Source organism: Chiloscyllium plagiosum, unplaced genomic scaffold (genome assembly GCF_037043375.1).
Source record: "Chiloscyllium plagiosum isolate Xiang-an unplaced genomic scaffold, Cpla_swu_hap1 HiC_scaffold_36, whole genome shotgun sequence".
Lineage (NCBI taxonomy): Eukaryota > Metazoa > Chordata > Chondrichthyes > Orectolobiformes > Hemiscylliidae > Chiloscyllium > Chiloscyllium plagiosum.
In genome coordinates this window covers 44,140,789-44,158,552 of record NW_028270174.1, presented here as the reverse complement: position 1 = coordinate 44,158,552, position 17,764 = coordinate 44,140,789, and the positions used below count along the sequence as shown (strand labels likewise).

The window sequence follows — 17,764 nt, the reverse complement described above, 5'->3', positions numbered from 1 at the left end:
GGTCATAGTAGATCATTTATCTGGTTGGGTTGAAGCATACCCCCGAGCTACCGCCACTGCAAATGGGGTGTCTAAAACAATATTAGAGCACATAATTCCCCGATATGGGCTAGTGAACCGTATAGATTCCGACCAAGGAACTCATTTTACCTCTAAAGTGTTACAGGGGGTAATGAAGGGGTTGGGGATTTCCTGGGAGTTCCATACTCCATGGCATCCGCCATCATCAGGAAGAGTCGAGAGAATGAACCAAACACTCAAACAACAGCTCTCTAAATTGATAATAGAAACCAGACTCCCTTGGACCAAATGTTTACCTATAGCTCTCTTGCGAGTACGAACAGCCCCGAGGAAAGATTTGGGACTATCCCCCTATGAAATCTTATTTGGATTACCTTATCTGGGAACGCAGGGAGAATTGCCAATTCCCGAAACTAAAGATTTGTTTTTAAAGTATATATTGGGCTTGTCCTCCTCTTTATCTTTCCTCAGAAATCAGGGTCTATCTATTGGTACAGACTCCGCCCCTTGAATTTGCTGTTCATCCCATCCGGCCAGGAGATTGGGTCTTAATAAAATCATGGACAGAGACTAAGCTGCAGCCAGACTGGGAAGGGCCGTATCAGGCTCTTTTGACTACCGAAACGGCAATAAGGACGGCGGAAAAAGGCTGGACTCATTATACTCGGATCAAAGGGCCAGTGGACCCTCCAGTTGAGGAAGAAGTCTGGACAGCCGAATCAACGCAAGACCCGCTGAAACTCAGACTAAAGAGACTTTGAGTAATTGACTATACAGTGGCGACGCGAGCGCGGGATTATTTCTGTAAGATTGTATATTAAGCCTTTTTGTGTTTTAGCATAATGATTAGAATACTGGGAATGCTTAGAGTTATGATGCTAGCCCTCTTGGTATTAGGATTTTGTCAAATATCATTTTCATATGTATTATTAATGGTTCTTGAGTCTGATAATCCACAAGTAATAGACACTGATGTATGTAGTTTAGTAAATTGTGGGAATGTAGCTAATCAGAGACAATACCGCAACTCAGAGATACATCTTAAGTCCTATGGGGATGGCCTCGGGGATGGTACCTGGTATAATAGTCTTGTCACAATACACCGGGCCCCCTTCCGACCAGCACGCGATTGTCTCGATAAAAAGTGTAACCCCATATATTTAACGATAAGGAAAACCACATGGCACGAAGCAGTTTTGGGGGGTGGCACTTATGAGATACAATTAAATGAAACATTTAGGATTGAAATGAAAGCAAATGGGAAGAAGTTTGTGGGCTGTTGTTTTCAAATTAGCGTAGGACAGGGAAAACAGGTAGAATTACTGGGTAATGAGATACAACCTTTCACCCCTCCCAATGATTCTAAAGTAGTAAAAATTATAGAGGTAAAGGATTTGAAACAGACCATTGAGATAGAGACTGGGTACGGGGATGCAAATGCCTGGATTGAATGGGTAAAGTATACTGTAAAAAGTCTGAACAAAAGCAATTGCTATGCATGTGCCTCCGGTAGGCCAATGGCCCAGGTGGTTCCCTTTCCGCTCGGGTGGAAGCGAGACAGGAAGGGCATGAAATGTATGATAGCCCTGTACCAGGATGAGACTGCATGGAATGATAGGAATTGTACCTCCCTATCTCTAATGTTCCCTCCCTTGGAGGAGAAAGATGCAAAAGTTCCCCCCACATTTTCCGCCGCAGTTGGAAATCACACGTCGTGTGTGCACAGGCGAGGTACGAGTCGGTCGAGAAATTTGGGGGAGCTGAAACTATGTACAGAGATTAAGAATGTTACCGAAACGGAGAAGGGAGGGAACTACTCAGCATTAAAGGTTCCCCGAGCGGATCTGTGGTGGTACTGTGGAGGAAAAATATTGAGACCAACCCTACCTCCGGATTGGAAAGGGATATGCGCAATTGTACAATTGGCAATTCCATTTACTTTGGCATTTGAGAAGGAGAAGATAGTAAGAAAAAGGGGAAGGGGTAAGAGATTACTGTTAGATACTTCTTTTGATGACAGGATTTATCTTGATTCGGTAGGAGTCCCTAGGGGAGTACCTGATGAATTCAAGGCTCGTAACCAGATTGCAGCAAGCTTTGAGTCAGCTCTTTTTTGGTGGGTAACAATTAATAAAAATGTAGACTGGATAAATTACATTTTCTATAATCAACAGCGATTTATAAATTATACAAGAGAGGCGGTTAAAGGAATATCAGAACAGCTTGATGCGACGAGTAGGATGGCATGTGAAAACAGAATAGCCCTTGATATGATTTTAGCAGAGAAAGGGGGTGTATGTGTGATGTTAGGAGGAAGCTGTTGTACCTTTATTCCTAATAACACTGCGCCTGATGGTTCAATTACTCGGGCCTTACGGGGATTGACTACCTTAGCAGAGGAACTGGCTGAGAATTCAGGAGTAGACACATCTCTCACAGGGTGGCTTGAATCCTGGTTTGGAAAATGGAAGGGGGTGGTGGTTTCTATCCTTACTTCCCTGATAGTAGTAGTCGGGGTATTGGTGGCCATTGCTGGAAATGTGTTGCTGGAAAAGCGCAGCAGGTCAGGCAGCATCCAGGGAACAGGAGAATCGACGTTTCAGGCATAAGCCCTTCTTCAGGAATGAGGAAAGTTTGTCCAGCAGGCTAAGATAAAAGGTAGGAAGGAGGGACTTGGGGGAGGGGCGTCGGAAATGTGATAGGTGGAAAGAGGTCAAAGGTGAGGGTGATAGGTCAGACTGGGGTGGGGGCGGAGAGGTCAGGAAGAAGATTGCAGGTTAGGAAGGCGGTGCTGAATTTGATGGATTTGACTGAGACAGGGTGGGGGGAGGGGAAATGAGGAAACTGGTAAAATCCGAGTTCATCCCTTGTGGTTGGAGGGTTCCTAGCCGGAAGATGAGGCGTTCTTCCTCCAACCGTCGTTTTGTAGTGGTCTGACGATGGAGGAGTCCAAAGACCTGCATATCCTTGGTGGAGTGGGAGGGGGCATTGAAATGTTGAGCTACAGGGTGATTGGGTTGGTTGGTCCGGGTGTCCCAGAGGTGTTCTCTGAAACGCTCCGCAAGTAGCCGGCCTGTCTCCCCAATATAGAGGAGGCCACATCGGGTGCAGAGGATGCAATAGATGATATGTGTGGAGGTGCAGGTGAATCTGTGGCGGATATGGAAGTTTCCTTTGAGGCCTTGGAGGGAGGTGAGGGGGGAGGTGTGGGCACAAGTCTTGCACCTCCTGCGGTTGCAGGGGAAGGTGCCGGGAGTGGAGGTTGGGTTGGTGGGGGATGTGGATCTGACGAGGGAGTCACGGAGGGAGTGGTCTCTACGGAATGCTGATAGGGGAGGGGAGGGAAATATATCCTTGGTGGTGGGGTCCGTTTGTAGGTAGCGGAAATGACGGCGGTTGATGCGCTGTACATGGAGATTGGTGGGGTGGTAGGTGAGGACCAGTGGGGTTCTGTCCTGGTGGCGGTTGGAGGGGCGGGGTTCAAGGGCGGAGGAGCGGGACGTGGAAGAGATGCGGTGGAGGGCATCGTCGACCACGTCGGGGGGGGAAATTGCGGTCCTTGAAGAAGGAGGCCATCTGGGTTGTGCGTTTTTGGAACTGGTCCTCCTGGGAGCAGATGCGGCGGAGTCGAAGGAATTGGGAGAATTGGATGGCGTTTTTACAGAGGGCAGGATGGGAGGAGGTGTAGTCCAGGTAGCTGTGGGAGTCGGTCGGTTTGTAGTAGATGTCCGTGTTGATTCGGTCGCCTGAGATAGAAATAGAAAGGTCGAGGAAGGGAAGGGAGGAATCTGAGACTGTCCAGGTGAATTTGAGGTCGGGGTGGAAGGTGTTGGTGAAGTGGATGAACTGTTCAACCTCCTCGTGGGAGCATGAGGCAGCGCCGATACAGTCATCGATGTAGCGGAGGAAAAGGTGGGGAGTGGGGCCAGTGTAGTTGCGGAAGATGGATTGTTCCACATATCCTACGAAGAGGCAGGCATAGCTGGGGCCCATGCGGGTGTCCATGGCTACTCCTTTCGTTTGGAGGAAGTGGGAGGATTGGAAAGAGAAGTTGTTCAGGGTGAGGACCAGTTCAGTCAGTCGAAGGAGGGTGTCAGTGGAAGGGTACTGGTCGGTACGGCGGGAAAGAAAGAAGCGGAGGGCTTTGAGTCCTTCGTGATGGGGGATGGAGGTGTACAGGGACTGGATGTCCATGGTGAAAATAAGGTGTTGGGGACTTGGCTGTTGTATCATACCCTGTATACGAGGGCTCACCCAGAGGCTGATTGAAACAGCCTTGATGAAACGAATGCCCCTGAGGGGAAATTTGACAGAGGAACTTTATCAACTAAATAATAAGGAGATGAGTGAGACTAAGATGGATGAAATCTCTGAAATGATGCTTGCGAATTTTGGGAACAATGTTTAAAAAAAAGAGACAAAAATGCAGAAGATAACAAATAGTAATGAAAAGAAAAAGGGGAAATTGTGGGATATAAATTAATTAAAGTTATTTCTGCAACTATAAATTCTGATACAGAACAGGAATGAGAAAATATATATTCAGCAAAAAGAAAGGATATGTTAGCATGAGACGTGATTACAGAATAATGGTGGATGTATGGGCAAACAGGAAAACATCTGTTTCCCCACTTGCACGGAGACACAGGAACAAACCCTAATCAAAGAGGTCAAAGTGGCCTCTGGATGGAAATAGATGCTGATAGAAGAAAAGATATGCCTAATCAATAACCTACAGTAGACTGACGTCAAACACCCTTATGGGAGTCAGAGATAAGAGTTTGTCACGGACAAGACAGGATAAACAGAAGTTGTGGGATAAGTCTTAAGGAAATGAGTGACGTAAGTGAAGCAGAGACAAATAGTGGAATGAGACAAAAATATGGGAATTTAAAATGTATAAATTGCGAGAGTTGATTGGGGTTTGGTGTGTATTTGTCATTGCCTTTCTAGGCATCAGACATTACACCCCCGTTTAGATGTACAAATAAAACGACGCTGCTGTTTCAGATATTTGGTCTCGGACTGAAATTATTGACGTGAGTGGGCTTTGTTTCTCACACTGAGGACAATGCAAATTCTACCTGCACATTTTAAACTTACATCTTAAGCTAACTGGTGTCCAGCAAAAACAATTGTGCACCAGATTTGTATCAAAGTGGCTACAAATCTAATTTGATCACACAATCAGCTCAATAACAATCCTTGACCCTTGTTACTGTGTCCTGTCTTTATCATTTATATCTCCATGTGAAGAGATGGTGGTGTCATGGTAATATCACTGGACTTAAATCCAGACTAACACATTAAAAACTGAAACCCCATCATATCAACTGATGGAACTTAAATTAACTAACTCAGAAATTGAAAGTTAGTCTCAAGAATTGTGACCATGAACCTATCATCGTGTCCTAAAAATCAGCTGGCTCACTAATATCCTTTTGGGAATGGGTTCCTTATCTCAGCTATCCCTATATATGCCTCTAGGCTCACAGCAGTTTAATGACTTTTAACTGGCCTCTAAAGCAGCCCATCAAGTGTGACGAATTTTGATTCCTAACCATTTTGATGCTTCACACCAGTTAACTTGTAAATTTAAACTGTGCAGGTCGAATTTACTCTGTCCTTAGCTGCTGGTATCATTCTTTATTGGGCTGTTCAAGGGCAATGAACAACAAATGCTTATCTTGCCACCAATGCCCACATCCCATGAAGGAATTATCCCTTTGCCGCCCTGTGTTTGATTGCCCAAAAGCGCAAAAATTCCCCAGGGCACCGCGTGGTTCCGCCCGTCCATACCTTTGATTGGCTATCTTGGAAACTGCGAAATACAGTTATTATTGGTTGAGTAGCTTGTCAACCTTTCAGTAACTCTCGTCAGATTTCCCATTGCCCCCTTTCTCCTTTGCCTCGTGTGAGGAAGGACAGGTTGTTGATGACGTCACCAGCAGTTCTTTTTGCGCTGTTGTGGGAAACACCGGGGGGTGTAAGACGACGTCGGTGGTACTTTCAGAGCTGTCCTGTAAAGAAGTTCAAGTTGAGCAAGAATAAGAACGTGGCGTTGGAAACAGCATCTAAAGTTTAGCTAGGTTTGTTTCTTTTATCAAATTTCGAACTAATCGATAAAACACTTTCTACACGACTGTCAATATATAAATTCCCTTAGTTGTGTTTTTATGTCTTGTGGAACGCCAATTCCAGATTTTGGTGCCCCCACCCCACCGCGATTACGTTGACATAACGGAAAAGTAAACCGGTGTCTTCTGGCTGGCGTCAGGTTTGGATCGACAACAGGTGCCACGCCACATCCCACCCCCCCCCCCCCCCCCATCCCCTCCAAATTCCAAGCATGAAGACGTAAATTCGGCTCTCTGAGAAGAGTAGATTCAGTTATTGATGAGTCCTGTATGCGCAGGCAAGCTTAAACCCGTTGCCCTGTCTCGAACTCGAGTGAGTCGGCTCGGTTCCCGCCGGCGCGCGCTGTTCCACCGAACTCAAAACCGTTTAACTGGAAAAGAACCTCAGAAACAGCAGCGTTCCCTGGTCTTGGGGGCCCCACGCGCTGCCTCGACCTGAGAGTATGCTCATGTTGACGTCGAGTAAAGAGGGCACAGCCCGCTTCCATCACTCGATTATTGCTGATACTTGGTGGGTTTGCAATGAAATCTTATGATGAGGCACTAACTGGAAAGGCCGCATCCTTGCCAGATCAGGTAGCCATTAGATTTAAATCTTTAAAATAAGATCGGTTTACCGAAGGAAATATATGTATTTTGACATATTGAAACCAGTTAGAATAAGCATGCTATAAAACCGTAGGTGGCCAGGCAACACCATTGCGAAACGTAGGACATTGACGACTGTATTCAGTTAACTAACATCCATAGGTATTGTTGAGCCCACCTTCTAGAAGTCTGATGGCAGTGCTATCAAGCAGTAACACCAGGCGACAGCAACAAATGCCTTGAATTTAATTTTGGAAAATGATTTATAGAAACCGTTTTTGATTTTGAAACTCCATGGATTTAATTTTGTGTTTTGCTGCATGGTGGGCTAAGGTCACTGGTTAACTAGTCCATTCATAAAATTAGCCTTATTAAGATTCTCTACAATCTCTTTACTGCAACACATCAAGTTGGAGGTTCAGTTCATGTTGAATTATCTCATGTGCTTTGAGTATATAGGCTGTTGTTAGAGGATTCAGATTCTTTGCCTGCACTTCCTTCAGTTAAGAAGTGACCACATCCTAAAACATGCTATCTGCAAATCTGACTAGTGAATACACCACAGTACCCTTAGCTGCCATTCCAACCTGCTCATGCCCCCTCCTCCCTATGAATCTTATATCCATCAATAACATTTCCTCACATTCTTCAAAACTCTAATGGATACTGGGCCTTTATCCCAAGTATCAGTTGAGTAAACTCTAAGCTGCTTACATCTTCTAAGGTAAAGGGATCAGAAATTTAAAGAACTCGCCACACAAGAAGTGCAAATAGGAATTGGCCGTACAATCCTTTGAACTCATTCAATACCTGTACCTGGACTTTCAGAAAGCTTTTGATAAAGTCCCACATAGGAGCTTAGTGAGCAAAATTAGGGCGCATGGTATTGGGGGTAAAGTACTAACTTGGATTGGAAGTTGGTTGACTGATAGAAAACAAAGAGTAGTGATAAACGGCTCCATTTCGGAATGGCAGGCAGTGACCAGTGGGGTGCTGCAGGGATCAGTGCTGGGACCGCAGCTTTTTACAATATATGTTAATGATATAGAAAGTATTAGTAATAACATTAGCAAATTTGCTGATGATACTAAACTGGGTGGCAGGGTGAAATGTGAGGAGGATGTTAGATTACAGGGTGACCTGGACAGGTTAGGTGAGTGCTCAGATGCAGTTTAATGTGGATAAATGTATGGTTATCCACTTTGGTGGCAAGAACAGGAAGGTGGATTACTACCTAAATGGAATCAATTTAGGTAAAGGGGCAGTACAAAGAAGGCAATGAAGGCAAGCATGCAGGTACAGCAGGTAGTGAAGAAGGCTAATAGCATGCTGGCCTTCATAACAAGAGGGATTGAATATAGAAGCAAAGAGGTTCTTCTGCAGCTGTACAGGGCCCTGGTGAGACCTCACCTGGAGTTGAAACTTTATTGCTGGAACAGCACAGCAGGTCAGGCAGCATCCAGGGAACAGGAGATTCGACGTTTCGGGCACAGGCCCTTCTTCAGGAATGAGCAACACTCTCTGCTCATTCCTGAAGAAGGGCCTGTGCCCGAAACGTCGAATCTCCTGTTCCCTGGATGCTGCCTGACCTGCTGTGCTGTTCCAGCAATAAAGTTTCAACTTTGATCTCCAGCATCTGCAGACCTCACTTTCTCCTCGAAGACCTCACCTGGAGTACTGTCTGCAGTTCTGGTCTCCAAATTTGAGGAAAGACATTCTAGCTATTGAGGGAGTGCAGTGTAGGTTCACGAGGTCAATTCCTAGAAAGGTGGGACTACCTTACGCTGAAAGACTGGAGCGACTGGGCTTGTATTCGCTTGAGTTTAGAAGAATGAGAGGGGATCTGATTGAGACATATAAGATTATTAAAGGATTGGACACTGTGGAGGCAGGAAACATGTTTCCGCTGATGGGTGAGTGCCGAACCAGAGGACACAGCTTAAAAATACGGGGTAGACTATTTAGGACAGAGATGAGGAGAAACTTCTTCACCCAGAGAGTGGTGGCTGTGTGGAATGCTCTGCCCCAGAGGGCAGTGGAAGCCCAGTCTCTGGATTCATTTAAGAAAGAGTTGGATAGAGCTCTCAAGGATAGTGGAATCAAGGGTTATGGAGATAAGGCAGGAACAGGATACTGATTAAGGATGATCAGCCATGATCATATTGAATGGTGGTGCAGGCTCAAAGGGCAGAATGGCCTACTCCTGCACCTATTGTCTAATAGTATCATGGCTCATCTGATTTTCCTCATGTCCACTTTCCTGCTCTTTCCCCATAACCCTCCATTTCCCCACTGATCAAGCAGCTCTCGGCCTTAAATATAAACACAGACCGTGTCTCCACAGCTCTGAATGGTTAAAGAAGAAATTTCCTTTCCTTTCAGTCTTCAATTAATGCCCCTTTAATCTGAGACTATGCCTGTTGGTCCTCGACCATCCCATGATGGGAAATGTCCTCTCAGCGATTATTTTGTAAATCCCCAAAACCCTACACGTTTCAATATGATCAACTCTTATTCTTAATTAGTGAATAGAATTGCACCCTTTTTAGCCTTTGCTCATAAGACAATCCTTCCATACATCTGAGGGAATCTTCTCTGAACCATCTCCAATGAACACCAATGAAATGTTATTTCTCCATCAATAAGAGGACCAAAATTGTTCACAGTCGTCCTGATGTGGTTTTACCAACACCTTGCGTAGTTGCAGGAAGACGTTTCTAATCTCGTACAAAGAAGATTACAGCACAGATCCTTTGCCCCTCGCCTGTGCTGATCCAAGTCCTTTATCTAAACCTGACAACTATTTTCCAAGGATCTCTATCCTTCTCCCTACACATTTATGTATATGTCTAGATACATCTTCAATGACGCTAACATGCCCACCTCTACCACCTTTGCTGGCAACATGTTCCAGGCACCCACCACCCTCAATGGAAAGAGCTTCCCATGCATATTTCACTTAAACATTTTCCCTCTCACCTTGACCTTGTGACTCAGAGTAATTAAGTCTGAGGAAGGTGGGTGGGGGGGGGGACTTCTCGCGATCCACCCTCTCATGATTTTGTAGATCTTAATCAGGTCCCCTCTCAAACTCAGTCTTTCTAATGAAAATAATCATAACCTACTCAACCTCTCTTCATAGTTATTGCCTTCCATACCAGGCAACATCCTGGTGAACCTCTTCTGCAACCTCTCCAAAACATCTACATCCTTTTGGTAATGTGGTGACAAAAACTGTATGCAAATATGGTCAAACCAAAGCTTTATACAAACTGCAACATGACCTGCTAACTCTTGTACTCAATACCCTATCTGATGAAGAAAAGCATGCCGTATACCACCTTGACCACTCTGTTGACCTGTGTTGCCACATCAGGGTACAACGGACCTGAACACCCAGATCCCCCAGTACATAAATTTTCCCCAGTGCTTTTCCATTTACAATATAGATCGCTCTAGAGTTGGATCTTCCAAAATGCATCACCTTGCATTTGCCTGGATTGAACTCCGCCTGCCATTTCACTGTGCAACTCTCCAATCTATCTATATTCTGCTGTATTCTCTGACAGTACTCTTCACTATCTGCTACTCCACCAATTTTAATGTCCTCTGCAAACTTGCTAATCAGACTATCTATACCTTCCTCCAAATAATTTCTGTATATCACAAACAGTGGTTGCAGCACGATTTCTGTGGAACACCACTCGTCACAAGTCTCCATTTTGAGGAATTCCTTTTCGTTACTATTGTCTCCTCCTGTCCAGCCACTTCTCTGTCCATACCCTGAACCCTTCACTTTACTTTCACCATCAGCCTATGATGGGGAACCTTATCAAATGCCTTTCTAAAGTCCACATATTTGGCATCTATAGCTCTTCCCTCCATCAACTTTGTCAATTCCTCAAACAATTGTATTAGGTTTGTAAGATATGACCTCCCCTGCACAAGTACTTGCTGCCTATTACTGATAAGCCCATTTTCCTCCAAATGTAAATAGATCCTACCCTTCAGTATCTTTTTCAGCAGCTTCCCTACCACTGATGTCAGGTTCACCAGTCTATAATTACCTGGATTATCATTGCTACCCTTCTGAAATAAGGGGACAGCATTAGCAATTCCCCAGACGTCTAGGACCTCACCCGTGTTCAAAGATGCTGCAACATTATGGTAAGGCCCTAGCTATTTCCTCTTTTGCTTCCCTCAGTAACCTAGGATAGATCCCACCGGGCCTGGGAACTTGCCCACCTTAATGCCTTTTAGAATACCCAACACTTCCTTCCTCCTTATGCCAACTTGATCTAGACTGTTCCCAATTCCTCTGCCTCCTCTGTATCTGCACTAGTTTCACCACAGAACATACCAGATGGCGTCCTTTTCCAGAGACCACAATTTCCCCTCTCATGTGGTCGATGATGCCCTGCAGCGCATCTCATCCACTTTCTGCACCTCCACCCTCTAACTCCACCAGCAACAAGGACAACCCCCCCCCCCCCCCCCCGTCCTGACTTTCCATCACACCACCCTCTGGATACATTGAGTTTAATTTAGGATGATGCAATCTGCCACTCCTTAGCCCGTTGGCCCATTTGATCAAGATCCTGTTGTAATCTGAGGTAACCTTCTTCACTGTCCACTATGCTTCAATTTTGGTGTCATGTGCCTATTTTGGAATAATTCTGGTCTCCTTCCTATCTGAAAGATGTTCAGAAAAGATTTAAAAGGATGTTTCCAGGATTGGAGGATTTGAGCTATAAGGAGAGGTTGAATAGGCTGGGGCTGTTTTCCCTGGAGTGTCGGAAGCTGAGGGGTGAACTTAGAGGCTTATAAAATAATGGGGCATGGATAGAATAAATAGACAAAGTCTTTTCCCTGGGGTGGGACAGTCCAGAACTAGAGGGCACGGGTTTAGGGTGAGAGGGGCAACTTTTTCACGCAGAGGGTGGTGCATGTATGGAATGAGCTGCCAGAGGAAGTGGTGGAGGCTAGTACAATTGCAACATTAAGAGGCATTTGGATGCGTACATGAATAGAAAGGGCTTTGAAGGATATGGGCCAGGTGCTGGCAGGTGGGACTAGATTGGGTTGGGATAGCTGGTCGGCTTGGACGAGTTGGACCGAAGGGTCTGTTACTGAGCTGTACATCTCTATGACGCTACCATTTCTGCCACCTACAAACAGACCTCACTACCAGGGGTATATTTTCCTTGACACCCCTATCCACATTCTGTAAAGACCATTCCCTCCGTGTCTGTTTGTCAGGTCACTCTTCCCCACCCCAACCATCACCACCAACCTACCCTCCCATCCTGGCACCCTCCCCTACCACCACAAGAATTACTAAATCTGCACCTACAACTCCCCCTTACCTCTGTCCCAAGGCCCCAAAGGAGCCTTCCAAAACTGACAGGGATTTCCCTGCACTTCAACATCGGTCATTCACTGTATCTGATGCTCCTGAAGTGAGCATAGTGGAGAGACAGGACACCGACTTGGGGAATGCTTCAGTGAACATCTGCAGGACACGCACAAAACAACCCCACCATCCTGTGGCTGAACACTTTTTTTACTCATCCTCCCACTCCCCCAAGGACATGCCGGTCCTGTGCTTCCTCCATCACCAAACTCTTACCACCTGATGCCTAGAGGAAGAACACCCCCTCTTCCACCTTCGGGCCCTCCAACACATAGGATCAATGTGGATTTCACCAGTTTCCTCACTTCCCTTCCCCCACCTTACCTCCGATCCAATCTTCCAATTCAGCACTGCCCTCTTGACCTGTCTATCTCTCTTCCCATCTATCCACTCCATCCTCCTCCCTGACCTCTTCACCCCCACCTTCATCAACCTATCGTATTCCCAGCTACCTCTCCCCCCCCCTCCCCCCCCCCCCCACACCCACACCCACACCCACACATCTCAGCCCGCTTGGCCCACAAGCCTCATTCCTGATGAAGAGCTTATGCTCAAAACATCAATTTTTCTGCTCCCTGGATGCAACCTGACTGGCTGTGCTTTTTCCAGCATCACACTCTCAACTCTGATCTTCAGCATCTGCAGTCCTCACTTTCTCCTGGAGCACCCAAACATCTATCCCTAACCTCAAAATCCAAGCCAGTCCTTGGTGAATACCAATGCAAAGTGCTTATTAAAAATATCACCCACTTTCTCTGACTCAATGCATAATTTTTCTCTTTGGTCCTTGAACAGTCCAACCCTTTCTCTCGTTCCCCTCTTGCGCCTTATATATGAATGAAATGCTTTTGAATTTTTCCTTAAACCCGTTTGCTAAAGGTACTTCATGACCCCTTTTTTAGCACTCTTAATTCCTCATTTCAGATTGGAAGAACATCAGGAAAGTAGGACCAAAGCTTTGGCTGTCTTCAGTTGCCTGGACCTTTTTATAGGTTAAAAACAATGACCACAGATGCTGGAAACCAAATTCTAGATTAGAGTGGTGCTGGAAAAGCACAGCAGTTCAGGCAGCATCCGAGGAGCAGGGAAATCAACGTTTCGGGCAAAAGCCCTTCATCAGGAATAGAGGCAGAGTGCCTGCAGGGTGGAGAAGGCACTCTGCCTCTATTCCTGATGAATGGCTTTTGCCAGAAACGTCGATTTTCCTGCTCCTCGGATGCTACCTGAACTGCTCTGCCTTTCCAGCACCACTCTAATCGAGACCTTTTTTATGTATGATTCCTTTTTCCTCTTAGCTTGTCTCACAATTGCATCTGTCATCAATGGTTCCCTGGTCTTGTCACTTCTATCCCTCACTTTCACAGGAACATGTCTGCCCAACACTCTAAACAACCTCTGTTTAAAAGCCAACCACATATCAAATGTGGATTTACCCTCACAGCTGCTCCCAATCTACATTCCCCAGCGCCTGCTGAATCTTTGTATAGCTGGCCTTCCCCCAATTTAGCACTTTTCCTTTAGGACCACTCTCGTCTTTGTCCATGAGTATTTTAAAACTTAAGGAATTGTGATCACTATTCCCAAAGTAATCCCGTACTGAAACTTAACCACCTGGTAGGGCTCATTCCCAAACACCAAGCCCACTATGGCTCCTTTCCAGTTTGGCGTATTTCCATACTGCTGTTTAAAACCTTCCTGGGTGCTCATTACAAATTCTGCTCCATCTAGACCTCTAACAGAGTGAATCTGCGTCAATGTTGGGAAAATTAGAATTTCCTACCACCACTAGACTGCTGTTCCTCCATCTTTCCATAATCTGTTTACATATTTGTACCTCTATCTCTCACTCTCTGTTGGGAGGCTTATAGCACGACCTCAACATTGTTACCACACCTTTCCTATTTCTGAGCTCTGCACATATTGCCTCACTGTTTGAGTCCTCCATCGTGCCCTCCTTCAGCACAGCTGTGATATCCTCTTTGACTAGTAATACAACTCCTTCACCCCTTATACCTCCCCCCCCCCCCCTGCTCTCCTGCCTGAAGCATCATTATCCTGGGATATAGCCCTTCCCTCAACCAAGTTGTACTCCAATTCCCCTTGAAGTAAAGAGCAGCATTCCACTTACCTTCCTGACGACCTGCTACACCTGTGTGGTTTCAATCCGTTTGCGTTGCAGCTTTCTACAGTTTTACTCTGGATTTTTTTTATTCTATTTTTCAGTTTAACCTCTGGCTGCTCATGTTCCTTCAGCAGAGACTCTTTCTGCCTGTATCGTTGATACCTAATGGTCCATGACAACTAGATCTTCCCCTCCTGCTCCAAGTCCTTCTACAACCCAGGTGAAATGTCTTGAACCAGGCAAGCAACACCACCTTCAGCACTCTCGATCTTGGCCACAGGGAGTAGCGTCTGTTCCCCTGTCTATCCCAGAAAGTTTCTTGGAAACTACATTTCTCTATTTCTCCTCCCTCCGTGAATGGTTTCCTGTCCCATGGTGCTAATTTGCTCACCCTCTTCCCTCATCCAGACAGGGAGCAAAGATCTTAGCTATGAGACAAGCTCAAGGCCTGAGGCTCCTTCAGCACTATCTCCTAGATTCCTGTACTACCCTCGCTCATAGTCACACCCTCCAGTGCCTGACCACTGAGTAAATTCAAGGGATGTGACTGCCTCTTGAAATACTCGATCTGGGTAAAATATTGTACTTTCAACATGCCCACCATAAATAGAGCAGTGGTGAGCTGCAATAACACTCACTCATGAAGTTTCAATAGTGATTAACACCTATTAAAGTCATAGTGATTGACTTTAATAGCCAATTACCTTATTAACCTTATCTTTAGACATCACTGAATTTCACATTTTTAATTACCTTATTAACCTTATCTTTAGACATCACTGTATTCTCACCTGGGCTGTGTCTCACTCTGGATATGATTTCTCGTTCCTGATTGAGTAAAGCTTACTGATATACTTAAATATAACATTCCTCTAATAGTGAAATGTGTCATTGAAGTTTTAATCCTGTGGTAATTGAATAAGATGTTAAGGGGTTAATTTTCACTGCTGACCTTCAAGAAATTGGATGTCCTGGGGATAGACTGTTTTTTTTTCTGTCTTGCAGGTAGAATGTAAAAAAAAAATTACATTGCCATCTCCTGCTATTCAGAAAGAATAAAAACATTGCAGTTAAGAATCTAACCACACTCTGAAGTGTTCAAAAAAATTACACCAGATATTGCCATTAAGGAATGACCTAATCGTATTGTTTCTGGAAATAATCAAATTAAAGTAATTGTGTGTTGAGTGGCATGTGACTTTGAATTGTCTTGTGGGCATTAATTTTAGTGATGTAAAGTGAGGACTGTTCCCTTGTTCAGGGAGAGCTTTGCTTGACATGTTTCGCAAGCATTGCAAAGCGTGTTAAGAGTTCCTCCAAAAGCTTTTACTTGGTTAATAAATTTTGGCTGTTCACAGAAGTTGGCGCATTGCAGTTGCATTGTAAGAATGTTAAGAAAAAGAGCCTAACCGAACCTGGCACTATTTGATGTTTGCCATGATAGCTATCAGCACCAATCATAAATTTAGATAAACAGAATAAATGTGGTTCAGATACCAGAATAAGACAAAGACTCATGCAGCATATCCTGAAGGTTTTTAATGTTTATTATCAATTACAAAATTGTCATTTAGAAAATTGGAGCATACACTAATCATAGGACCAGAATATTTTAAGGGTTCATAGTTGTGTTGTATCACCTTCAATAGTGTTAAATCATAACAATAAGTAAACCTGAAGAAAACAAACCTGAATAATTTAATATCTGTTTTTGCTACTTTGTGAAAAAAGAAGACAGACTTGTAAATAGTTAACAAAATAGATTCAAATTATGAGAGAGGATCTGGAGAGTCATAGGTGTGGAGCTAAAAAAGCACAGCAGGTCAGACAGCATCAGAGGAGCAGGAAAGTCAATATTTCAGGCTGAAACCCTTCATCAGGATGGGATTTGGCCCAAAATGTTGACTTTCCTGCTCCTCAGATGCTGTCTGACCTGCTGTGCTTTCTCAGCACCTCATCTATTGACGATAACTTCGAGCATCTGTAGTCCTTACTATTTCCAAGAAAGAATCTGGAGGTTGCCCGTTTTAAAGTGAATGAAAAAGGGAACTAATGAAAAGCAAAAATCAAGTAATTAAAGGACAGTTCAAAATATACTTCAACTATAGTGCCACCAAAAAGTTATAGGTTCTTCTGTATAATTTTATATGTCTCTACTTTTTATAGATCTCTGAAACGTGATAGGTAGCAGCTTTACAAGCCTTCAGGACTTGTCAAAGTCCTAAGGTAGCCAGTTCATGCATTGTAAGGTTCCACAAACAACCATGACACAATTAACAGCTAAGTTATTGCTTTTTAAGTTGTTTGAGACTTTAATGATGTGACAGTTCCCCTGCGTTTTCTTTCAAAATTGTACCCTGCCACATCTTTTATCCATGTGAGTGGGCACTGACTGTGGTCGATACTTGAAATGACTAGTCAGGATATTTTTAACAAAATTATTTTTTGTGAATGAAAATGGTTTGTTAACTTCCAAAATACTAAAATCTTTTGTTCTAACAAAGAACACAAACACTCTCTTAACCGTTATTGTCTGTCTTTTTAAAGTACTGGATGATAAGTGACATAATGTAAGGTTGAACATTTTCAGTTCAGATGAATTCAAGGATAGTGAAAGTGGTAATACAAGAAACTGTGCAGACATTTTCCTATCCCTGTATATGGAGGTGGTACCAGAGCAAATTATGTAGTTGTTTTAATCAACATGATGCACCTCCAGGACAGGTGAGATGCAACCTGATCTCTAGCCTAGAGGTACCAATGAATGTAAAGTTTGTCATAAGCAAGACGTTAGGAGTTACTACTAAATACATTTGTAGCAGGGCATTTAAATAAGTTCATGGTAATCAAGCAGAGTTAACACTGTTTTTGTGAACAGGAAATAATATATTCAACATATGCGCCACGCCAATTGGCTGTCCACCTTCCCCCATTGAGAATTTTCTGCAGCTGATCTGAGACATCCCTGACCCATGCACCTGGAAGGCGACATACCATTCGGATGTCTCGTTTTTGATCAAGAATCGCCTATCTTACTCCCTTTACAATTGCATCCCCTATGACTATAGCCCTTCCGCTCTTTGACATTGTTTGACATTATTTGAAATCTCCCCCTCAACAAGACAAAATGACAAGAATGTTGCAGTTCCTGGACTAAGGAAGAGCAATGTACAATACTTGTAAAATCTCCTGGTCTTACAAACCAGACACAACTATATGGTTGTATCAGGTTTGTGTGATGTACATCAAAAGTGACTAATTCAATAGTCAGAAGGAAAATATCAGAGCAGAAGAATGGCAGCAGGCAACATGTAATAAGTGCATTGTTTTCCCTTTGCAACCAGGTAATAATGATCGTATGCTGCATTTGAGAGCAAAAGCAATCCCTAACAGTACAAGTGAAATGAGGATATTAATTGGCTAGATATATAATCATTGTTCATTAGAAAACTAAGTAAAAAAGGTAAAAACAAGGACTGTAGA

The 17,764-nt window shown here is 44.2% G+C and overlaps 1 protein-coding gene across 3 annotated transcripts in view; it reads left to right on the top strand.

Moving 5' to 3' along the window:
- Positions 1–17,764, top strand: part of rbm46 (RNA binding motif protein 46) — a 350,512-nt gene that overhangs the window by 221,518 nt on the left and 111,230 nt on the right. The window contains exon 8 of one of the 3 annotated variants that reach the window (XM_087980132.1): positions 493–2,679. The exons of 1 other annotated variant lie outside the window; for it this stretch is intronic. In XM_087980132.1, coding sequence (XP_087836258.1) covers positions 493–573 — 81 coding nt within the window. In that variant the 3' untranslated portion in view covers positions 574–2,679. Of the gene's footprint in view, positions 1–492; positions 2,680–17,764 lie in introns of those variants that run through there. One more of the 3 variants, XM_087980130.1, reaches the window with a different exon arrangement.